This window comes from Canis lupus, chromosome 24, assembly GCF_011100685.1.
Source record: "Canis lupus familiaris isolate Mischka breed German Shepherd chromosome 24, alternate assembly UU_Cfam_GSD_1.0, whole genome shotgun sequence".
Lineage (NCBI taxonomy): Eukaryota > Metazoa > Chordata > Mammalia > Carnivora > Canidae > Canis > Canis lupus.
The window spans coordinates 42,964,406-42,991,218 of NC_049245.1; the positions used below are offsets into that span (position 1 = coordinate 42,964,406).

Below are 26,813 nucleotides of genomic sequence, written 5' to 3' on the forward strand. Positions count from 1 at the left end.
AGCGGATTAGCACAAGCACGGCGGCTGGAAACACCACCAAGTTATAATCTTCTAGCTCTGTAGTTCCAAAGTCTGACGCAGGCTAAATTCACGGCGTCAGTGGGGCCGTGTCCCTGCTGGAGGCTCCAAGGGAAATCCATTTCCTTGTCCCTTCCAGCTTCTAAAAGTCACCCGCGTTCTCCACTTGTGCCCTGTACCTTGTTCTCAGCTTGTGCCCTGTACCCCGCCTCCACCTTCAAAGCCGGCGACATCTCCCCTCTCTGCCTGCCTCTGGACTCCCACCTGTCCGACCCCAGTAAAGAGGGCTTCTCCCCCCTTGAGGACCCCTGTGATTACAGTGTGATGTGGGCCCCCCTGGGCCATCCAGACCGACACTATTTTCAGGTCAGATGATAGCAACCCTCATTCTGTTGGAACCCTTGGTCCCCTTTGCCATGTAGTCACCAGTTCCAGGGACTAAGACAAGGACACCTGGGGACCTGAGGGCTCACCCCTCAGAGAGCAGCACAGCCGGTCAATGTGAGGGGACAGGGCAGGTGGGCTTTCAGCTGCCGAGCTCCTAGCATCTGGGTGGTCATTTCTGCAGTCCACTGGGAAATTGGTTTGCTGGTGAAGTTCATTTGTTTGCAACTTTCTTTTTGTTCTGGGGTAGAATCGAAGTGCATCTTTGCAGAGGCAGCACTCAATGTGCTGGAGAACATGGCACAAGCCAGGGTGTGGGCATGGAGGCCTCAGGTGTCCACAGTGCTAGAGGCTGGTCCGGGCCAGCCCAGTCCCCAAACTCATCCCAGCCTCCCCAGGCCACCAGATGCCAACACCAGAGGCCTGGTCAGCCTGGAGGTTAAGAGGACCATGTCCCAGTCAACCCCCGATGCTGGCACAAAGGTGGGCCCAAGCGGGGCTCTGCAAATGCCTGGTGAATTGTCAGAAGACATTTAACAGGATCGCTGGGGACGCCAGAGCCCACCAAGTATAGGCAGGTGCCTCCTGGCAAAACCAAAAGGGCTCTAATCCCAGGACTGCCACCTACTTGCTTTGCTGACTTGGAAAAGTTACCTACGCTCTCTGAGCCTCATTTTTGGGGAGGCCACCCTCCTCCGAGCCTCAAGAACCACAGAGCACCACGCACCCTACAAGTACCTAAACGTCTCAATCCCTGGAAGTTTCCTTGGAGGAATGTACCAATAAACATTTTCTATTAATCTTAGAATTGCTTGCTATATAAATTCTACCTTTATTTTTAATTTGTTTTTACTTATAATAATGCAACATGGTGACGAACCTAAAAGTATCCCCACAAAATATACCAAAAAGTCTAGTGCTTTTTTTTTACCTATAGTAACAAGACATTTCAGACAAACCTAAAAGTATCCGAAATAATACACAAAAAAACCCCAACACCACTCCCTCATATTTAACAAGTACTAAAATATTTTTCACTCTAAGAACAAAAATGAAAAACACAGCAAGCAAACTCCCCTCATGTCTCCTCCTCTTCACTCCCAAGAGCAGCCTCCCTGGGGACGGCGGTGCCGTGTTCCGCTCCACGCCTTTCGAGCTTTCTTTCAGGTATTTGTGGCCATCAATTCGTCTACCTGGGAATTCACACAACTGGCATCTTGTCATACTGATGCTTTGCTACGCGCACTTCTCACTGAACTTTCTACTTTTATACGGTGAAGGCGGTGAGCTCGGCGCAGGATGGGATTTTGTGGGGTTGGCTTCCTGCCGTGTCAGCTGGGGGATCATTGGCCGAGCGGAGTCACAGCCCTATGGGGGTCCTGCTGGGGCCCGTGGGGTCCCCAGGGTCCGCACATCAGCCCCCACCCCGCCCTGCACATACCTGCGACGTTGGCCACCCGCAGGGCTTCCTGGTTCTTGGGCGTCTTGGAGCGGTTCTGGCTGCGCTGCTTGGCGCCCGTGGAGCGCGTGCTGCGGAGGTGGACTTCCGTGGCCTTGAAGAAGGCCACCATGAAGGGCTGCTTGTTCTGGGGCCCGTGCCGCCCGATCAGGCCCGCCAACTTGGGGTTGATGCTCTGCCCTAGACCGGAAGCAGCCAAACACACAGATGGATTACGGGAGAAGCGGTTAGCAGGAGGGGCTGCGGGGACACGAGCTCGTGGTTCACCCCTGCATCTGCCGCGCTCCCGCCAGCGAGGCCTGCTTCGGCATCTACCCTGGGCCAGGTTGTTCAGGAGCTCGGAGCACAGCAGGGGGACCCACGGAGAAAAGCTCCTGTCCCCCGGGGCGTGCGTGCAGCCAGGGCAGGTGGGCCACCCTGGTGACAGGTGTGCAGGGAGAGAAGCAGGGGGGAGAGGGGGCCGGCTGAGGTCTGCAGGACTCGGGCTGGAAGTTCCACCTACAACCCATTGGCCAAAGCAGGTCATGCGATCCACCCAATTTCAAGAAGTGGGGGAGACCCGCTTGCGAGGGGTGGGAGGTGGGGATGTTGAAGCAGCAGCGGAGAGACCGGCCGCCTGGTTGGAGCACAGGCTGGGGGGAAGCGGGGAAGGAGGAGGGCTCCATGGGACAAATCATGGGGGACCTTGGGGAGCACAGATAACAGACGGTCCTGTGGGCAACAGCACGCGCTCTGCTTTATTCTGTTTATGGAGTCGAAGTGTCACACGCAAATCAATGTCCCCCCAGAACCTCAGGACGTGATGTTATTTGAAAAGAGCCCCTTTGTAGATATAATTAGCTACGAGAAGGTCATACAGGACTTGGGGGGTGGTGGTGGCACCAACCCAATGACCAGTGTCCTTAGAAGAAGCCGCCCACACGCATGCACACCGATACACACCGATGGGGCCAACGGACGCCAAACTCCAGTGGGGCTGGGAGAGGCAAGGAAGGACTCATTCCTCGAGCTTTCAGAAGGGGTAGAGCCCTGGGACTTCTCCAGTCCTCGGGGAGGATGGAGGCCTGCTGCTGTGAGCCTCCCGGGGGGGGCCTTTGTAGCTGCCCTGGGGGGGCACTGAGACGGCTGCCTGAAGTGGCAAACGGTGGGGTGAGCTGCTGAGCAGCGGGCGCCCCGGGCGGACAGTGACGGAGCACCCCAGGTGCCCCAGGGCCGGGGGAGGCCAGTGGGCATCCCGGGAGAGGAACAGGGCTGGCCCCAGGTGGCGGGGAGTGCGGCTGGCCGGAGACAGATCCTCGGTGCTACGTTTTTCAAATGCATCCTAGGAAATTTTTTTTTTTAAGATGTTATTTATTTATTCATGAGAGAAACAGAGAGAGAGAGAGAGAGATTGAGAGAGAGAGAGGAGCAGAGGCACAGGCAGAGGGAGAAGCAAGCTCCATGCAGGGAGCCCAACGCAGGACTCGATCCCAGGACCCCAGGATCACACCCCAGGCTGAAGGCAGGTGCTAAACCGCTGAGCCACCCGGGCTGCCCCATCCTAGGAATTTATGTCGAATGTTTGTTTTGAGAGAATTACAGATTCATAGGAAGCTGCAGAAGAAAGTGTAGAGGGACGGGCCCAGCTGCACCTGGCGGTCACGCTACAGACCTGGGTACAGGTACATCCCAGGCTGGGAGGCAGCAGGCCCCGGACCTACTTTGAGAGAAAACGCTGGCCGAATTTGCTAAGGGGCTGGACAGAGAGGGTGTGAGGAGATGCAGAGTCACACCTGACCTTCACGCTCTGGGCCTGAGCACCTGGAAGAAGACAGGTGGGGAAACTGAGGCAGGGGTAGGGGCAGGGTGGAGAGAATGAGCCGGGGAGGGAAGGGCGGAAGACAGAACGCAGGGTGGTTTAGCGGCCGCTGTTTGCCACGTCCACCTGTCCCGAGGGAAGCTGGCAGGTGGGCAGCCTGGGTGCGGCCCTGGATCCAGAGGGAGACGGCCCTGGCACCAGACGTGCTCTGGCCTGGTGCCCGCCTTCTCGGGTTCAAGTCCTGCCTCTGCCACTCAACACACAGACGCTTCTCAGAGCAGAGCTCTGCCCGTCGGAAGCGCCGGATAAACGCGGCTCAGGGGCAGCGGGCGGGGTCCCCCGGAGGAGCTCACTGGGGACAGCGTGTAGCTGGACGAGCCGCGCGAGGGCTGAGCCCGGGCACCCCGGATCCCCCCTCCGCTGAGAGGTCAGGGGTTGCACCGGGGAGCCCAGTTAGGGAGGACCTGGGAAGATCGGGAAGGTGCTTGGGGAGGAGGAAGGAGGACCCCCGGCGGATGTGGGGCCCTAGAGACGGCAGCGAGGAGGAAGCAGACGCAGCCAGCCCCGCGTCCTGTGCTCCGCGGCTGGGGGGCGGGACGGGAGCCGAGGACAGCCCGGCCGCTCGGGCCCGCGGCCAACATGCAGTTAACGTCACGCGCATGGTGATGAGAATTCCGAAGAAAGATGAAGCAAGAGACAGGGCAAAGGAAGCCTGTCTCACTCACGAGAGCGCAGCTCAGAGACGCCCAACAGGCTGCCCACGGACGCCCAGCTCCGAAGGGAGGACAGAGCGGAATTTGAACCCAGGCCGCATCACTGTGACACGGAGGCGCGACCCCAAGTGAGGTGAGGGGGTCAGAGGCCAACGAACACGGTGCTCTGGGAGGCCCCGGGCCGCCCGTCCACATCTGGAATCAACTTCACCTGGAGCCCCCCCCCCCCGCCCCAGGCCCCGACAGGCCCAGGTCAGGAAACCCAGCCTCCCGGGACCTCATCGGCACCACGGGGTTCGCTTTGGTTTTTTAACAGCTAATGTTTAAGAGCGCAAACTTCCTCCATCCACCACGGTTTCACCTTCACCCCCTTGAACGTTCTCGGCTTGCCTGCATTCTTCAGCAAGGGTTTCCTCGAGTTCATGCATTTATAATTCGAACGATTCTATAAAAGAAGCCATTAAAGCTGAGCCCCTAGGAATTGTATCTTGCCCCCACCCCCACCTGGAAGGCTTTTAGGGCAAAATAAAAATGCCTGGCCCGAAAACCTGATGCTGTTCCAGATACAGTAAAGTCATGTGCTGCGAGGGCTCCGTGCAGCCCGGCAGGCGGGGGTCGGGCCGGCTCTCGCAGCTGCTCGCGCAGCCGGGTCCAGGGACCCAGGGACCCAGGGACCCACAGCCTTGGGTGACGATGGGCGGACGGAGTGGGGGGAAAGGAAAAGAACTTCAGGGAATTTAAACTCACATCTGCCGCTGCCCACCCAGTGTGGGCCAGCAGAGGTCAAGTTGGATGCTGGGGCCTCCACGGCCTCATCTGTAAAATGGGGATGATGCCACGTGTCTCACCCGTGCCCCCGTTCCCTGGCACCTAGCTCAATTTTCATTGTGGCCTCTGTGCCTTAGGGGACCCCACTCCGGCCACAGGGTCTAACGGACAAGAACTAACCCTCCAGCTGCAGTGACTGGCTGGACAGGCACATGACCCAATGCAGCCAATGAATGGAAGAGGTTCCCTGGACGTTCAGCCTTCAAAAGCAACCTTCTCTCTCCCTGGACAAGACGGAGGGAGGAGGAGTGGACAGAGCCCCAGAAATGGCCACCAACTGGAGACCACGAGAGGGTTACATTTTCAAATGGGGCTGATTCCTTCAAATGGAAGGAAGAGCAGAGACAGACACGGCATCGCTGGTGACATCGCTGAGCCACTGGATCAAACCAGTCCTGAAGCTCGTTTCTTGCCCCAACCACCGAGATGAACAAACCCCCGTAACTGTTTAGTCTAAGCTGCATGCACGTGTGCGCAGTTCCTCGTAACTGGGACTGCACTGTGACCGCTGTCTCATATAAACCCGGCCTTTACGCAACACACTGTGGACGTCTTTCCACATCAGGGAAACACACTGACCTCATCCCTCATGGCCACAGAGGAGCCTTGCATCTGGAATGGCCTTTACCTCATCCTCTCCCACCAACGGACATTTAGGTCATGTGTCCCAGGCTTGAGTGACCACCCTGTTACCAATCCATTGGTTCATTTGGTGACTACCGATGGACACCTACCGTGTGCTGGGCTCGGAGCCAGGTACAGGTGCAGCAGTGAGCCAGGGCGGCCCCCCAAGGGCCCCCAGGGAAGGAGATGGGCTCGGGGATGCGGAGTATCGTGTCTGATGGTGGTGATGGCCACGAAGCAACAAGGGCCGGGTCGGGGGCAGGGACAAGAGAGACTGGTCAGGGAAGGCTTCCTAGCCACAGGAGTCCCGGGGAGGAAGGTCCCCCACGGAGGAAGGGCAGATGCCAAGACCAGGAGATAGGAACACATGCAGCGTGTTGGAAGAATGGGGCAGGGGGGACCAGAAAGGGGGGGTGATAAGGCTGGGTCCCTGGGGGCCTTCATGGGGACTCTGGATCACATTCTAGGTATGGCGGCAGCCTCAGAGGGTCTGCAGAGAGGAACAGGGCCAGATTCCAGGCTGAGAGGCCCACGTGGCCTGGCGTGTGAGGCAAACGAGGTCCCTCCCACCACACTCTCCCCCAGAGCCCCGCACTTTGGGCAGCCTCTCTGGGTCCTGCACATATTTTGCCGCCCTCCCACAGCCCAGGGATTCAGGGCAGGGTGGCCGCCTCCACCCACCACCCCAGCACAGGACAGGGCTCTAAGACTGGCCAAAGCACCTTCACCAAACAGACAGTGGCGACACAGTGGCTCGTCCCCAGCACCGGGCACTCGGGCCTCAGGGGCACTAGAGGATGTGCAGAGGGGTCCCCGGAGCACCCTCTCTGCAAGTTCTGACGACCAAAACTGTCTCCACGCACTGCTTAGTGTCCCCTGGGAGGCCATGTGTCCCAGGTGGAGAGCCAGGGCTCTACACATACCCTCCCCTAAAGCGAGCACCTGTCCTGGACGGACCCACGAAGGAAAGTCCTTGCAGTCAAGGTTTTCAATGCAAAACGCTAGAGACAATGTGGCATTTTTATCAAGACAACGAACGGACCAGACACCTAAATAATTCATTCATCTCTTTACAAAATATTCATGGTGCATAGGCCAGGGCCCAGGACCACTCTGTACCCTGAAGGTCACAACCAGAACGATACAGGCCCAGGCCCCGCCAGGCCCCGGGAAGGAAGCACAGAACAAGACAGAGCGACGTCACATCAGGGAGAAAAGACATTTAAAGCCTACGCCAATACATGCAAGTATGTACATGTGTATGGTTTATTTTTGCTTTAATACCTCCAAAAAGGGCCGAGAAGGGTTTTAGTGAAGGAGAAGACATGTGGGTTGTCTGGGAGAAGAATTGCATCTCATTTTATGGCATCACAGGATATTGGCTTTACTTAGCACGTGCAAGGGCAAGTATCTGTGTCGAGAGTTTGTATCTAAACGTCCGGGACGAGTATCACCGAATAGGGAGCCAGGCCACACGCATTTGGCAGAGGGCTCGAGGTAGGAGAAGCTAACAGATCATGGCAAGGAGGAACACGAAACGTAATACTTTAATCGTAACTTCTGTATCTTCAGGGAAGTTGGGAAAGATCTACAGTCTAAGCTAAGAGTTAATAGGTGAAAAACAACCAAAACCAAAAACCTCACCTGAAGATTTGCCCAAGAACAGGGTTGCCAGACTTTGCAAGTAAAAATACAGGATGCCTGGTTATCGGAGTCTCAGAGCAATGAATAATGTTGGCAGCGTGTGGGGCATACGTACACTAAGTAATTACTTGTTGTTTACCTGAAATTCAAACCTCACTGGGGGTCCTGTATTTTAACCTGCCAAGAGGTGCTCCTCAAGCCAGGAGAGAAAGGTCTTCCGGATGGATCATCAGCACTGATCCCCCTGCTGGCTGCAGCAAAACATGATGGTCCGGGCATCTGGTCCACCCAGGAGGCAGGTCAGGGGGCCCAGGGCGATGGCTTCACTGGTTTCTTCTTCTTTAGTAGAACACACGGTGGGCCTCTTGGAGGGATAGATTTTACCTCTGTTTTTTTTTTTTTTAATTTTATTTTAATTTTTAAACGAGCATATACAGATGTGTATACAGATGTGAGTCTTCACGAATATATAGACTGATGTGATCACCACCTCCACCAAGATGCAGAACGGCTCCAGCACCCCCAGAACTCCTTTGAGCCGCCTGTTACCTCCGTGCATCGAAACCGGAGATGCCTCTGCTTCCCAGGGACACGTGTTGATGTCCGGAGACATTTTTGGGAGATTTACAACTCGAGGGAGGGGCATCTCCATCTAGCGAGTAGAGGCCAGGGATGGTGCTAATCATCCTACGATGCTCAGGATGACCCAACAGGGAATGAGGCAGCCCCAGCGGTTCAACAGTGCCAGGGTAGAGAAACTCTACCTTGTAGACCTGCTCTTGGTCCACTCCCGGCCTCTGGCAACTACTGATCCGTTCTCACCCCCATAGCTTTGCATTTTCTCAATATCTCATGTATGTGGACTCCCACTGTCTTCCGCTTCAGCTTACTTCAACCTGGATGTCTCTGAGATTCGCCTCTGGGGTCGCAGGTTCCAGCGGCCCACTTTCTGGTTGCTGACTACCCTTCTGTACTACGGATTTGATCCAGTCACTGAGTAGTAGTCTGCAGTGTGATCTGACCTGGCTCATTGATCCATTCAGCTGGTGGAGGACACCTAGGTTGCTTCTAGTTTGGACGGTCATGAACATGAGGCACAGTGACCACCAGGTTTTGCGTGAACTTGTGTTTCCCTTGCTGTGATGGAAAGCGGAAGTGAAATCCTTCGTGCTGCTTATTTCCACAGCCTTTGCACACTCCACGTGCCTGCCTGTTCCCAAATCACCACACCTACTGTCTGTAGAGGCCGGCAAAGCTGTCTGAGCAAGACTCTGCTCCACTCCGGAGCTGAGAGGAGAATGCCCAACCCTTGCAGTGCTCAGGGAGGCAGAACTGGCTGGTTGTGGATGCACGCACCATGCCCAGCCCCTTTGTCCCTGGCCCTCCTCCACACAAGGAGGCTACAAACAGACCCTTCCCAGTCCCCCCGCAGCTCCTTCTAGGATGGGCGCTGCAGGCTTCTCAGAGATGTCCTCCTCCCCCAAAAGGGCTGGCGGATGGAAAGAAGAGCCTTGATCTAGCCCCCCTGCTTCCTTCTTCCATGCTTGGGGATGTGGAGGCCAGCATCTTGCCAAACGTGATGTGATGAGTCCCAGGACACAATGGGAGGCCAGGAGGGAAAAAAAAAATCTTGACTTGTTGATTCTGTAACCCAGGGATTGGCAGGTGACACCCTGCAGGCCAAATCCATTCTGTTTTTGCAAATAAAGTTTTACTGGAACGCCACCTTGCACACTTGTGCACACGTTTACCACCTGCTTTCACGCTCTAATGCCACAGCTGAGGAGCTGTGCGAGAGAAGCCTGACCCACCAAGCCTAGAACGCCTGCTGACACTTTACAGGGAAGTGTGCTGACCTCTGCCCTAACCGACCCCAGACCCACATACCTCCACACCTGTAAAGGAAACCATAATCGCCCCGAGATAAGACGCTTTTATTGTCTATCATTTGCCGATGAAAGTATTGCTGGCAGAGTGGGTTCTAGCCACTGCTGGCTCACGATAAAGATGAGAAGTGACCGTTACTGAGCGTTTGCTCCGAGCCAGGCTGCGCTGAGGCCATTCCATGTGTGGCTGCTCCTGACTCCACACTTACAGATGGGGAGGCTGGCTCGGAGCTATGGACATAACCACTAAACCATCGCTGAGTCCAGGTGGATTGAAACACAGGAAGGGAAAGGTTCCCGGGGCATGGATGTGGCCGACCTACAGAGCCTCCAGGGAGGGACTCCCCGAGGCGTGAGGAGGAAGGTCTTCCAAGAGGTGAGCGGCCCGCGGTGTGGCTGGGGACTGGGGGCGGAGGGCCAGCCGGTGCCTCAGGCCACCGCTGGCGGGCCCTGGAGCGCAGTGAGCAGAATCGGCACGCCCAGCCCAGGGGGCTCCCCAGGAACAGGCATGGAGCCCAGATGGGGCCCCTCAGGAGAGGAGAGCACAGCCCAATCAGGGAAGGCGACATTTCTGTTTCTTGGGGCTTGTTTATTTTCCAGGCCCCGTGGAGGCCCGCAGCACAAGAATGCACTTTGCTGAGTGTGCAAAACACATACATTGCAGCCACCTGTCTCGATGCTGCAAGGCTCAAGTGACAAGTGACAATGGAGTTAACGCTCAGGGCATCTGCTTGGCCCCAGCCACCCCGTGTTGTCCCAGCCGCGGCGGCCCACCCAGCCCTGCAAGGACCCATCCCAGCCTCTGGGTCATCATCAAGGCCTCCTCTTTTCTCTCGCTCGGCTTCTGGACAAACAGGATGTGAAGCAATCGCAAAGGCGAAGGCACCTTGGAGCCAGCTGCGCCGTGGGCGGGATCCCTCGCCAACCTCGGCTTTACGGGGCTTAGTCTCCCCAGCTGCCGTGGGCGAGTGGCTCACCTCCCAGGCCCGTCCCAGCCGCTGCAGCCCAGCCTCGCGCTGGCACAGCATCCGCCCTCGATCCTTTAAATGCCTCGCAATCCCATTCAATCCCATCTGGGATGATCAAGAGACGGACACGTGCTCTCGCGCCCGAGGAGAGAAGCCCGAGGCTCCCTCTGCGCCCAGACGTCCAGAACACACGCGTCCGACTTCAGGAAGCAGACACAGGGTGGGTGGGAGGAGACGGGGCCCTCCTGGTCTGCGAGCAGCAGCCCGACGCAGGGAGGCGTGAGGTGGGCCAATGAGGCCGCCGGCTTGTCCTCTTGGATTGGAGAGATAGGGAGGAGGGGGACCCTATAAACTAGGACAAGATGCTGAAGTCCTTGTCTGGGGGACAAACGACTACATCTGCAAGGGCAAAAGTGTCTTCAACCCAAAGCGGTGTCTTCATCTCCCCGTAGCTTTGGGACGGAAGGTGACAGACGCCAGGAAAACCATGAATGTTGATCTGGGGAGCAGCTGGAAGCCCTTGTGAGGACCCCAGAACTTGTCTTCACAGCCTCACCCCTGACCTGCAGCATATGGTCCCGCCACCGTCCACCTTCCTATGAGAATATGGGCGCTGTGACAGCAAAACCCTGCAGACCCGGGCCCCAGGGCCTGCAACGATCCCTGGCTCGATCACATGTTTGTTGAGCGAAGAAACGTGTTTCCAGGACAGGCGGAGAGGCTCTCCACCGTAGGAAGCTGGTTCTAACAACCAGGTGTGGGGCGGGGAGAGTCCGGCGACGCTCCACGGCCCGGGATGCAGGGCCCGGGGCCATCCTGTCCGCAGGCACAGTGCCCAGGCCCGCAGGTACTTTTAAGGGCCCATGAAAATGTTTGACTGTCTCTTAAAATCCGAAGAAAACTTTTGAGGGTTGTGGAAAATGTTTTAATTTTTAAGCCAGCCAGGATTATGTTCATCTTTATACCAACATGGTCATAAAACATGGTTTTCCTTTTTTTTTTTTTAATGGAGGGAGGAACCCACAAAAGTCAAATGCAGCCCTGGCCACTTCTGTTAGCCCTGCAGGAAGCCCACTGTCTTCTGGGTTTTTTTCTCAAACCCCTTCCTTCCCAGGCAGGAAGCAGGGTGCTGTAGGGGTCCTGAGCTGTCTGTCCGGATGGCCCGGCCGTGCACCCAGCAGGGGCTCATAGAATACACACCACTCCCCAAGCCTGGTCTCTGCTGACCACACTCCTCGGACGGCGTTCCAGGGAAGAGTGAGGTTGGGGGGCTGGAGTCACAACCCCCGATGAAGCCCAGGTCTGCCCAGGGCACCAGGTGACTTCAGGTATGTGGCTCCTCCTTCTCGGCCTGGGTTTCCTCATCTGCTAACGTGTTGATGCTAATGGCTGTGCTTCCCAGGCAGGTCCCCGCGAGCACAGAGCACGCTGACGGCAACCAGGAGGGTAACAGGAAGCATGAGTGAGCGTAGACGGGGTGCCAGGCCCAGGGCTCAGCATTCCACGGGAATTCACTTTTCTTCCCAATCATTATGCACCCGCAGAACGGAAGAAGGGACAAGGCATCGAGAGGCTGGACCGACTGCCCAATGAGCAGGGCCTGGGCCGTTGGCTCTAGGGTCCGGGTGGGAGCCGCTGGCCTGTCCCTATTGTGCACAGGAGCCCCAAGCCAGTACCCTGGGCTGCGGCCACAGCCCCCCTGCCAGCTGGCTAGCCCTCCACTCCGGGGAAGCCAGAACGTGTCTGCACCCCACCATTCAGGGTGCCTCCTCTGTCTCCCACCGGCACCCAGCAGGGAGCACCGCCTGCATGGCTCAGGGGCGGCTGCCTCTCCTCTCTTCTGTACAAAGGAGAAGACAAGCAGACGCCAGCCCTCCTTCCCACAGCGTCCTGTCCTCTGATGAGACAATGCTCCCCGGCTGGCTCCCGATGAGCCACAGGTGCCCGGAGCGTTTATGGGCTTCTCCCCCGCACGGCGCTGGTGGAGCAGAAGCCCCGGCGTCTCCCCAGGGGCCCCGACAGGAAGGCGCAGCTGCAGAGGGAACAGACGCTCGCCTCCTGGGTGGTCTCGGGAGGTATCTGGAGACCCGCGGAGCAGAAGGCTCGCCTCACACCAGACACCAAACTTCTCAAAGACGATCTGGGACATCTGAGCCTCACTAGGACGGAAGCAAGCTCAGCAGCGTAACCGTCGTCAGCATGCCCATTGTATGGGTGTGAAAACAGAGGCCCCCGAGAGGGGACATGCTCCATATTCTGGGAGCCACCCATCTAGTGGCTGCAAGATGCTGCCGGGGTCTGGATGAGGATTAGACGCTGTACCTGACTCAGGGCCCCTCCCCGTCACCTCGCAGAGGGGGCCCTGGGGCCTGGGCACGGGCGCCACGCCCGGAACTCAGCTTGCCCAGGTGCCACAAGAGGCAGGGACCTGGCTGCTCCTACAGGCCACACGGCCCCGGTGTACCGGCACACGGAGCCCAGCACCCACGGGCACGGTGGGGCGCTCAGCCTGGGCATCATCTTATTAGCAGCTACCCCAAAACACGGGGCAAGGTGTTGCCGGCGTTGTCAGCCCTGGGTCAAGGCCCTGAGTTATTCAAGGAGCCTGTGAGAAAAGGCAGGTTCCTGGGCCCAGTCCTCTGGGACCCGGCAACAGTGGGTCTGGGGTGGGGGCCCAGGAGTCAGTCCACTCAACAGGCCCCCAGCCACCCCACCCGGGGGCTTCTGATGGACACCGGGGTCAGAGGCAAAGCAACACATCGCCAGGAGCCCATGGTTTCAGAAACTTTGGGTTTATTTGCTTGTCTCATTCCCAAAAGGATCCTGAAATTCATACCCCTTGAGCCATTGTACGCTTTGCGCCTTTCGGATGGCTCGAGTGGGTAGGCCTTCCCCGACCCAGGCCACCAGGTCAAACTTGCTGCTCCGGCATGCACCGTGCCCGGCCAGAACACCCAGATCCTTGGGTGGCGGCGGCAGCCTTGCCCAGCTCCAGGTGCCCCCGGGGAGGAGACGGGTCCCAAGTCAGGGGTACAGCTTCCGATCCTTGGCCAGACCCTGAGCAGCATCGTATGTGCTAGGCTATGCTCCCCCTAGATGAGGGGGATCCCCGGGTGGCTTCCCGGAACGTGGAGCCACACACCTCTGTCTCCTCTGCTGTACCATGAGGATCTTACTGGCAGCACCTGCCTTGCGGCCCCCAGGGTGGGCATGACAAGAGACCACAGCGTAAAGCACTGACTCTGGGCTCAGTCGCTGGCCCGAGTGGAACAATTAAGCTCTTCACCCATGAGCTCATCTGATCCTTCACCACCACCCTGGAAGGTGGAAACTATTATTAACCCTACTTTCCAGATGAGGGACATTTAGGTGACTCACCCTGGATCATGTGGGTAGAAGCAGTAGAGATGAGGTTTGAACCTGTGAGTCTAGCCTCCTGAACCCAAGCTTTAACCATCGGGCTGTGCCATCTCAACGCTAAGCCTCACCTACATTCTGGGGGCAGAGGAAGCAGAAGCTGGAGGAAACGAGGGCACAAAACCTCAGACTTTGGGGGAGAACAATGATGCCAAGCCTGACACCAGGGGAACCGGGTTGGGTGTCACTTAAGAGAAAAACTAAACTCAGGCCACCCCAAGCCAGCAGGGCAGACAGCTCAGAGAAGCATAGGACCCGTTAAGGTCAGGTTGGAAGAATGAGACAACATCCACACGTCCAGGGAAATGGTCACTCCCCAGAGAGGAGCCAGGTCTACCCGAGACTCCTTTTTACCTCATCTCCAACATGTTCCTCAGGAACTTGTAAGTAAAAAGAAGAGTTGAGTGACTCTATTGCCGAATAAGTTTAGAATTCCTCTATGCTATGTTCCCCATCAGGAAATCCACAATGGACGTTGACAAAATAAAGGTTCTGATAAGTTCTGTAGAGAAACCTGCTTAGTTTATCCAACCTAACACTTTCTTTCTCACACTTTCTCACACTTAACTCATGAATGCTTATTCCCTTTACCCCTGGGACACCCATCGACACTTCATGGGACACAGTTTGAGAGATTTTGGTATACAACAGGGACCGTACATTTGGCCCATGATCATCTGAAAATAATATTTTCAACTTCGTGGACCACAAAGTCTCTGTCCCAACTACCTAACTCTGCTGCGACAGCATAAAAGCAACGCCTAGACAATGTGTAAATGAGTGTGGCTGTGTACTAATAAAGCTTTATGGACACCAAAATGTGAATGTCATATAACTGTACGTCATGAGATAGTCGTCTTCTTTTGATATCTCTCACCCATTTAAAAATGTGAAGACTATTTTCAGCTCCCAGGCCACAGTAAATCAGGACGCAGGCTGAATTTGGTCCACCAGGCATATAGTTTGCCAACCCGATACAGAACAACAGAAAACTCTAGCATTTCTGGGATCTCCCTCCCCCTTTAGGTGTCATGGAAAGAGGAAAGAGGAGGGGAGAGAGGCTGAATGCTCCATCAGTAGAAAGAACAGCCTGGAAGCGAGACAAGCATGGTCCTAAACTCTGCAGGCACCTCCCACATGGTGCCTGGCCTCAGGCAAGCCTCAAGTCCAGGCGGCAGCTCCGGACCAAAGCAGTAGGCCTCTGATGATAGGAAAGAAAAGAGTCTGCAAAGCCCACCAGTGATAAAGCAAAAGGTTAGACAATGTAGCTGCTCTGTCCATATCCATTTGGTAAAACCTGGCATTAGCCGTAGTAAAAACAAAAAAAAACAAAAAAAACTAGAAAGTGGCAGAATATTTGCAGCTCCAATCACAAAGGGCCAGATATCCTTAGAATATAAAGAAGAAAAAGACCCTCACTCCGCCAGAGCAATGGGCAGAGGGTACGAGCGGATGGCACGGAGGGTTAGCTCCGGGGAGGGCACCCAAGAAAGGGCCCGTCTCCCAACACAGACAGAAAAGCAAAGCCCAACTACAAGGTCCCATTTGTTGTCTCCCTGGTCACCAAAGATGGACAAGTTCGGGCACGGGTACCGTCCAGGCAGGGCCAGCAGGTGCCCCCGGGCACACTGGTGGGGGCGTGAATGGGACGAGCCCCGAGGAGGGGGGACTGACAACATCTCCCAGACGCACAGACAGCGCCCTTTTGGGAATCCGGCCCGGAGCTACACTCACGGGGACAGCGACGTATGCCCTGAGGCTCCACTGCGGGCCCCGTAGGTAAGAGCCGAGGACCCGAAAACACCTCCCCGCCCTTCCCAGGGGCCTGGAGAGGTCAGCGTGGGCAGCAGGGGCAGTAGAAGCACCACCAACACCATTAATACCAAAAGCAACAGCCTCGGTTTAGGGCGTGTGTCCTCGGCATCAGGGGCCACACTCCGCCTCTGCTTCTCGACCCTCTGCCGACCCCAGGCCCCCCAGACCCGCGGAATCAGAATCTGCACCTTAACAAGCCACCCGGGGGATGCATATGCACACTAGCGAGGCCGCAGCTTAAAAACTCTGTGTTTTTAAATTCAGAAGTTTTAAGCTTCTGTGTTAACTCGCCCCATGGCAACTGTGTGTTGGAGATGAGGAGGCTCCGAAAGGGTAGGAAAGTTGCCCAAAGTCACACAGCGAGCCAGCAGCAGACGCTCACCCCGCAGGGACACGACAACACAGCGGCCTCTAACCAAATAGGGCCGCTCTTCAAGGGCTGCAAAGGACCGACCCTCGAGGTAAGTTGTCAGGTACAAAAAAGCAGGGCGGCCAACACCGTATATACTATGCTGCGACTTACAGGAGGAAGAAAAAAAAAAGGAAGGCAGACTCTATATACAGTTGTTTAAACACCCAGAGGGCAGCTCTGAAAAGATAAGCGGATCGGGAAACAGCAGCTGCCTCTGGGGGTGGAAGCGAGCAGCGGCAGAGGCAGCCCCGGGGAGAGTCCACACTCTTGTGCGCATCTGCAGCTTGCATTTTGAGCCACCGGCAAGTTTTACCTACTCAAAAATAAATGTGTTTTTAGTTTGGGTGTTTTTTTTTTTTTTTTTTCTGAACGCTGGTGTAAGGAAGAAGCTACCCACTCCAAAGTCATCCCCCACTTAATAAGAAACACACTTTGGGGGAAGAAACGGATGCAAGTGGCTCCACCCTAGCTCTGGCTCATCCTCTGTCCTCCCTCGTGGGAGCCGGTGGATGCCTGGCAGAGGGTGAGTGGAAGGCATAGGGCGACGCAGGCGAACACTGGATTCTCCAGGTATTTGGGACGCAGAACCACATTCAGGCTCTCTTGGAAGGGGCTTCAGGCCTCATCCAACGCTGTGGTCCTTAACCAGGGGCAGTTTTGCTCTGCAGGGCACATTTGGTAACATCTGGAGATGTTTTTTTTTTTTTGGGGAGATGCTACTGGCGTCTGGTGGGTAGAGGCCAGGGATACTGTTAGACATCCTGCCACACACGGGACACTCAGGGTGTCCTCTGTCTCCCAGTTGGGGCACCTGGGTCATTGCATCTCAAATGGTTATGCGTTCAGGCACCACCTGGGGCTCCAGTTAAAATGCTGGTTGTAACGCAGCAGGCCTGGGATGCAGCAGAGTCTGCCTTTCCAAGAGGATGCCAACCCTGCTGGTGCAGGACCTCACTCTGCACACCGAGGCTTCACCCAACCCGGCCTTGGCCAACTGTGTAATCATCTCTTGCAAAGGGGGCAGGTACTACTTTTGCTGGGGATCGAAATGCTGGACAATGAGTACTGGTGGCAGCGGGGAGGGGGGGGTGGGGGGGGACACTCTTTTGATGGAAACAAGCATGAGCTTGCTGAGCACCTATGTGAATCCAGGAGCACAGACTGCATCAGAATCAGTGGGGTGGCGGCTGGGGACCTACCGTCCAAGGTCTCCACGCAGAGCTGCAGGCCCAGGTTGTGTCGTGGGTTGACCACCCAGTGGTTGCTGGTGGCTGTGATGTCGAACACCAGCCAGCCCTCCTCCGAGGCCCAGAGGGTGCGGCTGTCCAGCAGGAACAGGTCTGACTCCCTGCAAGAGAGGAGGAGAGACACAGGCTCCAGGTCAGCAGGGCGTGGCTCGGTCACCCTGTCACCAGACAGCTGCTGCTGGAGAGAAGGAGCATGTGGAGTAGGGGAGGCAGGAGGAGGTCCCCTGGGCCCCCAAAAGTGGCTGCATCAGAGCAAGATCCAGGCCTGAAGACCTCATAAGAGCTGTGATGCGAAAAGGGGGTACAGAAGTGGCATTAAGAGATACATAGAGGGGACACAGAGCTGCTCCGAGGCAAACTCACCTTCCTACTTGTTGGGGGCACACCGATGGACAGGGTACGGGAAGGCCAGAATTCACAGCCTCTGTGTTGCTGGGCATCTCAGGGAACGGAGGCCCACATTTGTTAGATCTCTCACCATTTGCCAGGTACTGCCCCAAGTATTCTACACACATTATCTCATTCAACCCTCACAACCCTATGGTTTCGTGATATTATCATCTCCATTGATCATGGTAAAGCCATGATTGCCCCAGGTCATTGAGCCAGGAAGTTACTGAGTTGGGGCGTGAGCTCAGGTCACTGAGCACCAGTGCACATGATCTTCATTTCCATGACCTGCAACTTCTTCATAAGCTCAAAAGCAGTAGGAGGTAAACTCCTAGACTTCACATTTTTATGAATAGAGATAACTCTTTAATACTCTCTTCCTCATATTTTGCAGTAGTAAAATGGGTAAAACTACAACTGATGTTGTAATGGATGGAAGATGGATAGATGAGTAGATGCATGGGTGGATGGGTGGGGGATGGATGGATGGGTGGGTGGATGAGAAGATGGATGGGTAGGTGGGTGGATAGGTGGGTGGATGGATGGATGGATGGATGGACAGGTGGATGGGTGGTTGGGTGGGTAGATGGATAGGTGAATGGGTAGGTAAATGGGTGGATGGGTGGGTGGATGAATGGATGGATGGGTGGGCAGATGGATTAATGGATGGATGGATGGATGGATGGATGGATGGATGGATGGATGTATAGGCGGACAGATGGATGGGAATGTGATGGGTGGTTGGGTGGGTAGATACCCAGGTAGGTGGATGGGTAGATAGATGGGTGGATGGGTGGGTGAATGAATGGATAGATGGATAGATGGATATAGATGGGTGGGTGGTTGGGCAGGTAGATGGGTAAGTGGATAGATGGGTAGAAGGATGGATGGGTGTGTGGATAAGAGGATTGATGGTGGGTAGGTGAATAGGTAGATAGGTGAGTGGGTGGGTGGATGGATGGATGGATGGATGGACAGGTGGATGGGTAGGTGGATGGGTGGTTGGGTGGGTAGACGAATGGAATAGGTGGGTGGGTCGTTGGCAGGTAGATGGGTAGGTGGATGGGTGAATAGAAGGATGGATGGATGGATGGATGGATGGATGGATGGATGGATGGATGATGGATGGATGGATAGATGGATAGGTGGATGGGTAGGTGGATGGGTGGTTGGGTGGGTAGACAAATGGAATAGGTGGGTGAGTCACTGGCAGGTAGATGGGTAGGTCGATGGGTGAATAGAAGGATGGATGGATGGATGGATGGATGGATGGATGGATGGATGGTAGGTAAATGGGTGGATGGGTGGGTGGATGAATGGATGGATGGGTGGGCAGATGGATTGATGGATGGATGGATAGGTCGGTGAATTTTTACCTTCGTTGTAGTAGAATTCTAGAACAAGGTAACATCTTGTGCAGTTTTACTTATAAGCATTCAAAGTTTCAATATTTGGAGTCCTTCAATAATCAGTTAAAATATTTGAGCCCCCACATTGTGCCAGACACTGGGGTACAATGAACAACACCTAACCAGCCCCTCCCCCAGGGCACTGACATTCTCCATCATATCTGGAGTGACCTAATTTTCCTGGGAATTATGGTGAATCCTCTCTGCTCACACATAAAGGCGTGAGATGTAGTGGCATCTCCGCTCGAACTTATCGAGCACTTACCATGCATCAGGCTCCGGGTTGAAATGCCTGACCAGCATCAGGTCAGCACTGAGTCCTTACTACAACTCTCTGTGGTGGATAATAGTATCACCTGTGCCATCGTGCAGACCCCAAAACTGAGGCTCAGAAAGGCATGGCTGTCTACCTGGGGTTACCAGGGGTCACCGTGTGTGAAGACACAGTCAAGGCTGGACTGAAATCCAACCAGATGACCTGCAAGCCCAAGCTTGCAACCACCCATGAACACCATTCTTCTGGACACTTCCTTTGCTCGGATGTAACTGTCGTCATTTCAGCAAGTCAAACTCATCGTGATATAAGCCATTAAGCCATCAGCTGGCGCCGAGGAGCAGATGCCCCCTTTGCCAGGCACACATCTATTGGCCTCGGTCCCTGAATCTCCGGTTACCAGTCATCCCTATTCATCTCTCCTGTATGGCCCGGACACTCCTTGTTTGTGAGGTCAGCAGAACTGTAATTCTGCAGCGTGGTGTGCCGTAACACACTGACATCCACCAGTCCCCTTAACAGGGAACAAGACTCGTGAGAAGTCCCACGGAAGAGAAATCAGTAATTTCAGCCAGTGTCTCACATTCGCTGTAATGCAGAACCCACTGGAAATGTATGGGGAGGTAAACAGGTCACCCAGAGAAGCCTACACAGGGATGGAGAAGCAGCCTCAGAGCAAGATGGGAGCCACAGCAGGTGTGAGGACATGGGGCTGTGTCATCCAGCAGAGCCATGGAAGGCAGGACTGGAGTTCGATTTCTCTCTTGCATCGCTCCGTCCCAGAGTCCGAGAGCGGGGAACCTAGCTGGCTTGGACAAGTTGGTGCCCAGCCCGTGGCCATGGGAGGGCAGGGCACCCCACGGTGACGGACAGCCTCCCCGGGGCCACAAGACAGGAACGTAAGGATTATCTGCATCCATGTCCCCCCCTGAATCTCGCTTTTTAGCTCATACTCAACAATGGCCAGAACCTGATTCAGAAAAAAACCTGAATTCTATCACCAGTGTGTGTGAATGGGCCGCGACTGCCGACCTGGCCAACGGCACGCAGCCCAACAGCACAGGCCTGCCACGCTGGAGTCCCCAATGGGCGCACTCCCCGCTCCCGTACAGGGAGATGACAGGCGCCGGGGCGGCCCCGTTAGAGCCACAGGGACCTTGAGGACCCTCCCTCAGGCCCATCGCGTCCCAACTAAGTAACAGCGAGACGGTCTTTGACGACCACGCCGCTTCGGCTTTGTCCCTGTACCCCTGCCAGGCAGCCCGACAGCTGGCGTGGGTGGGGGACGTCCACGCAGGTTTCGAACTCACAAACAGGAGTCTCCCGCCGTCTTGGTCTCCGCTCTGCCGCGGTGACTCCCGGGCCGTGGCGCGCCGCCAACACTGTCAGAGCACCAGTCAGCTGTTCGCAACAATAACAGGCGGGGAAGGAAGCCCGATCCACATCAAAACAGCTCCCCCGCGCAGGCAGGCTCCCGGGGCCCTCGTGGGAAGCGTCCACACCGCAGCACAGAAGTCGCAAACCTGGGTGGTGGCTTTGCTGGAAATTGTTATTTGCAGGAAAATGTGACCAGATATCTGGATAAGCCCTTATGGGCAGTAAAACAAATAGTAACTGAGGGCCTCGGAGCCGTGCACGCCTTGCCAAACGATACTAAACATTCCTATTACAGCCGTGACACTGCGCGCCAGATGTTACAGGCCAGCGTTGACTCATCCCGTGAATCAGCGCAGCGCACGGCTCCCCGCCCCCGGGGCACGGTCTGCAGTCGTCCCAGGCCTGCCTGCAAGAGGCCGAGGCACCGGGGCACGGAGGCAGGGCAGTCTTAGCCAGCCGGGGAGCAGGGGATGCTAGCACGGGCTTTGCTTCTGCACCAAAGGTCCGGCCGCAAGGCCAGCACGTCCACAGGGATGGGTGGGAGAGGGGGGAGGCCCTTCTGGCTGCCACCTGGCGCACCTCATTAGAGCACAGCGGTGCACACGCCCAGGAGGAACCAGAGGAGCCCCTTGTGATGTGTTCCTTACCTTGGACACCTTGGCCTCCCGGACCCAGCCCAGCTGCGAGCGGAGGCAGGAAGACTCCGGGTGAAGGGCCCCATTCTCCCACCCCTGGCACTGCTGGGGATCCGGGTCCTTCCTCGCGTCAATCCTCTGGAGCCCCCAACGGTAAGACGGTTGATGAGCACAGTGGGCTCCAGAGAAGCGAAGCCAAGCGTCCACGCTCAGTGGCCTTATAAGGGACAGACCCGGGCACAGCGTCGGAAGTCTGACCCCAGAACTTGAGCCCGTGAGCGCTGTCACTTCCCTGCCTCACCTCTCTCCAAAGGACAAGAGACACGGGAGGTGGTGAGATCCTGCGTGATGCAGGTTACTGTCACGACACTGCATGGAGCAGAGAAAATACTAGATAAGGTACGAGGTCTGGGTGGTGGGGGAGGGAGGAGGGTAGGTCAAGTCAGCGGATTCCTGGGCCTCAGTTTCCTCCTCTGTAAAATGGGGGTGATGCTACCTTCCTCAGCAAAGGGGGAGACCCAAGAGAAGGCCAGCTTGGCAGCAAACTCTCAAGGCTTCCTGGGGCATCTCTGGAGTTACTCGAGCCATGCAAGTGCTTGGTGCACGTTCCCTGCTGTGGATCTGTCTTCGTCCCCAATTTTTTTTAAAGATTTTATTTATTTATTCATAAGAGACATACAGAGAGGCAGAGACACAGGCAGAGGGAGAAGCAGGCTCCATGCAAGGAGCCCAATACAGGACTCGCCGGGATCACGACCTGAGCTGAAGGCAGACACTCAACCACTGAGCCACCCAGGTGCCCTGGCCTCTGCTGTATCATGACTGCCTAAAATCCACACGTCAATAGACTCAGTCAATCCACTCACTTCAACTCCAAAGTTCATCAGACAAGTATACTAGGACGTTCAGAGTCATAGACTTTCTGCAAATAGGGCCGCCCCCAATTCCCCCCACCTTGGCACCCAACTACAGCCCTCCCATAAATCACCGGGGTCTGTTCCCCACCTCTGAAGTCTGGGCTGACCTTGCAACTTGCTCTGATCCAGCAGGACCCAGTGCAAGTGCGGCCTGGCTACGTCCAAGGCTTAGCAGTTCCATGTTTGCTCTCTGGGAAGCCACAGCCGCTGGATCAAGAAATCAGACTGCTGTGCTCAAGAGAGAGACAGCATGGAAGGGGGCAGAGGCCATGGGGAGGAGGGTCTAGAAACAGAGAAACCGCGCCAGCCCCCAGACGAGGTGCCTTCTTGGGTGTTTCTGACCCGGCCACACTGCCAGCTTCATCAGTGACCACAGCAGACACCGCGGAAAGTACAAGAGCCTCGCAGCTGAGCCCTGCCCAAATTTCTGAGCAACAAAATGACTGCTGATTTATCCACTGTGTTGTGGGTAGTTTGTCCCTCACAGGGACAGAACCCAAACCATAGTTACACTGCGTATTACAGGAAAACTGAAAACCATCTCCTGGGAGAAGGTTTTACCAGAGACACTGGTAAAAACATGGTGCACCTCAAGTGCCGCACAGCTGCTTGTTCCAAGGACCGTACAAACCAACCCTTCTGGACGAGGGGGAAATCAGGTACCAAGTGACATGGTGTTGTAACACAGAATGTGTAACGCACATTTCTGGAGAAACGCAAAATGCTAACGGCAAAGAAAAGGAAACAAAATCTGAGCCTAAGGCCACGTAATGTGCCTTAAGAATTTAAACAGGAAAAAAAAATAAAATAAAAAAATAAAAAAATAAAAAAAGAATTTAAACAGGAATATAAAAGCCTTGGGACATCCGGGTGGCTCGATGGTTGAGCGCCTCCCTTCAGCTCAGGTCATGATCCTGGAGACCCAGGATCAAGTCCCAGGTCGGGCTCCCTGCAGGGAGCCTGCTTCTCCCTCTGCCTGTGTCTCTCTCTCTCTGTGTCTCGTGAACAAATAAACAAAATCTTAAAAAAACAAAAACAAAGACAAAAAGAACCACAATAAGGTAACACCTCACACCACCAGGATGGCTAAAACCAAAACAGACAGTAACAAGTGTTGGCAGGGATACAGGGCAGCTAGAGCGCTTGGACCTTTCTCACGGGAATGTGAAATGGTGCAGCTGCTGTGGACACTAGTCTGGCCGTTCTCCGAAAGGCAAAAGACAGAGCTACCATTTTGGGGTAACTTTACTACCCAAGAGAAATAAGAAAATAGATCTGTACAAAATCTGATTCCACAGATGTTCAGAGCAGCGTTATTCAAAAGTGGAAATGAAAAAAAAAAAAGTGGAAATGACTCAAAAATCCATCAACCGATAAATGAATAAACCAAGTACGGTAAATCCACACAACGGGAAGTTGTCTGGGAGTAAGAGGGAACCTGCGACCACGTGGATGAACTCTGAAATCATCACCCGAGTAAAAGAAAGCAGACACCAGACCACATGTGGTGTGATCCCATTTATAGGAAATGTCCAGAGACACAAGAGAGCTCGGCAGTTGCCAGTGGCTGGGAGGGTGGGAGCTAGTGGCCACGGAGTTTCCTTTTGGGCTGATGAAAATGTGGAATAGTGGTGACGGTCACACAGCTCGGAATAGACTAGAAACCACTGAACTGTACACGTTACAAGGGTGGACGGCTACATGGTGTGAATCGTACCTCAATAAATCTATTATTTTCTTAAACGGATAAAGCCAATGTAAGCCTAAAATTTAGAATGCAGAGCCATTACGCTAACGATACGCTCAGGCTTGCACACCTACGTGCCAAAGGCCTACGTGCACACACCCGGCGTCTGAGCAGCGCTCCTCCCTGCACCGCTGCCCTCGGCCCGGCATGTGTTCATGGATACCGCCCCAGCGCAGCTGGCACCTTCTACCTCTGAGGGAAGCGAGGTCGACACGGGCAACACGTCCCCAGGCTCTAACCGATCCGCGCTACGAACCCTCGGCCCCCCTTCCGTGGCTGCGGGACCCGCTCCCCCCAGGCCCACAGAGGAGCGGCTGAGCCGGGATGCGAACGTGGGCTCCCTGCAGCCCCTCCTGCCGCTCCCGCTCCCGGAGGAAAGCTGCAACAGCCAGACCCCGGAGGTCAACCTCGCTCGCCCAGACTCAGGCGGCCCTGAAGCCCTGCTGTCTGCGAGGCGTGAACCTCCGGTGACCCCGACGTCGCGGCACTGAGGGCTGTTAATGTTTAACCAGCGGCCTGGGAACAGGGTGTTGCTGGGGCCTGCGGCCTCCTCCTCCTCCCAGGGACAGCGCTGAGAACCACTGACATCTCACCCACAGAGAGAAGCGGGAGCCACCACCAGAGCTGCCTTCCAGCGCCTCACTGCCCACCTCCCCTGGAAAGTTCCACCACACCGGAAAAGTGGGTATTTTTAAGTCTCCAACGTGGGAAGGTGGAAAGTCCTTTTTTTTCCCCCCCCCCTCTGGCTCCTTAGGAACTATTCAGAGCCGGTGATCTCAGGGGCCTTCACCACGACCCACTCCCAGAGCAGTAGGATCCCTCGGGGGACGTGGGGTGCCAGCCGCGGACCAGGGCCTCAGAGAGAGCAGCACGCCCGACAGTACGGCCCTGGAGCTGGCAAATGGCCAGCGTGGGAGCCTGAGGATTCCCTGGCCCGGGGTGCTGCCGGCAGGAGCAGGGGCCACGGGAAACAGACCCCGGCGCCTCCCCCAGGGCCCGCTGGCTGTCCCCAGGACCGAGCCCCCGTCCTGCAGCCATGTGGGGACGATGCCTCCTCCCGCCTCCAGCCAGTGGGTCCCCACAGATGGAGGCCTTCAGAGCTGGCCCTGGAAATCTACTGCCCTTGCTTTAATTTTCAGCTTGGGAGGCCAGACCTTGTGCGTGGGCCACTGTGGCCACACGGGGATAGCCTGGTCTGGGCCTCAGTCTCGGGGAGTAGGAAGCAAAACACTCCCGCCATCCTAGCCTGCCATCCAGCTTGACCGTCCCTCAGGGGCTCCTCAGACATAGCCCGTCTCCTTCAGGGAGCCCACGCAGCTGGGGTTTGGAAGGGCCGCATGGGGAGGCGCCCAGGGTCTCTCCCCTGGCAGCCAGGGTGCCCAGCACCCCAACACCGAGGCCTGGGGAGCTGCTGTGCCACCAAGTGCAGGTGACATTCTCTCACCTAACCCTCCCTCCTCCAATGGGCTACATACGGTCGACGTGACCATAAGAACCTGCTTTATAGATGAAACAGTGGAGGCACAGATGAGTTCTGAAAGTGTCCCCAGGCGGTGAGTGGCAGGCCCCAGACAGGCAGTGACGTGAAGCCAGCCTTCCCATTGGGACCCCCAGCCAGGAGTCCTCCTGGGGGTTCGAGGGTGTGGAGAGAATCGAGGAGAACGTGGCTGGCCCGGTGCCAAGTGGCACCCATCAAGGAAAGAGAAATGAATTTCAGGATGTTAGGTGCGCAGAATCACACACACACGGACACACACACCCCCGATGCCCACGTCTGAATCCCCAGAACCCATGACTCGTCGAGGCAAGTGGGCTCTGCAGATGTGATTCAGTTAAGGACGCGAAGCTGGGAGATGCTTCTGGGCTCTGCAGGTGGCTCCGTGTCATCCCCAGGGTCCCTGCAGGGCAAAGAGGGTGACATGCCAACCAGAGACGAGGTGTGAGGACAGACGTGCAGTCACAGGGACGTGACTGCTAGCCGGAGGCCGTGAGCCAAGGAATGGGGGTGGCATCTGGGAGCTGGCAAAGACAAGGAAGCGAATCTCCGCCGGAGCCCCCAGAAGGAGGACAGCTCCCGACGCACCTCCGTGTCACTCCTGTGAGGTCCGAGAACTTCCCGCCTGCACAGACATAGGGTAGCAGCCGGGGGCCGTCTCGAGCCACTGTGTTCGTGGGGATTTGTCACAGTAGCCGATGCATTCCTGAAACCAGCCCCGGACACCCTCACCCCCGCCAGGCGCTCTGAGCGGAGCCAGACACACCACGGCAGCCCTGGCGGGGCCCTGACTCAGGAGCCGAGCGCACCCCACAGTGAAGGCAGTTGGACCCGATGGGGTGGCGTGAGGAGAGGAAGGAGCCCTCCAGGGCAGCCGAGGAAGGAAAGGCCTCGAGGGTCTCCCGAGGCAGCCCAGAGGGAGGGGCGGGCCGACCCCGCGCAGGAGGGCACAAGGGCCTCCCAGCAGAGGGCACGGGTGTGCGAAGCAGGACAGAGGCGAGGCGGCCTCCGGCCACGGGAAGGCTCAGGTCCCAAGAGAACCGGGAAGCCGGGCGGAGGCTCCACGCAGGGGTTACCAGCAGGCCCCCTGCCCGCACCCCTGCTCGGATCCTCACCCTCACCCTGGGCTCCCTGGAACCCCGCGGGGCCCGACGCTTTACTAAAACTCCGCACGCCAGGGACTGCGGCTGGGCCTCGGGGACAGGCCCAGAAGACACAGAGCAAGAGCGAGTGTGCCAGGGAACCCCGAGCTTCCCGGGCTGACGGATGTCGCGGAGGCACTGCAGGTGTCCTGCTGGTGTGTGTGGTGGGGGGGGGGGGGGGTCAGGCCGGGAAGCCCGCGGCCACCGCGCCCCT

At 56.4% G+C, this 26,813-nt stretch overlaps 1 protein-coding gene across 1 annotated transcript in view; it reads right to left on the reverse strand.

The window, feature by feature from the left end:
* The window catches only part of BMP7 (bone morphogenetic protein 7), an 89,854-nt gene that overhangs the window by 11,527 nt on the left and 51,514 nt on the right, over positions 1–26,813 (reverse strand). Inside the window, exons 4-7 of the mRNA NM_001197052.1 lie at positions 19,458–19,470; positions 17,166–17,306; positions 1,844–2,041; positions 1,031–1,033 (exon numbers count right to left, since the gene is read on the reverse strand). Of these exons, the coding sequence (NP_001183981.1) occupies positions 1,031–1,033; positions 1,844–2,041; positions 17,166–17,306; positions 19,458–19,470 (355 nt within the window). The remainder of the gene's footprint in view (positions 1–1,030; positions 1,034–1,843; positions 2,042–17,165; positions 17,307–19,457; positions 19,471–26,813) is intronic.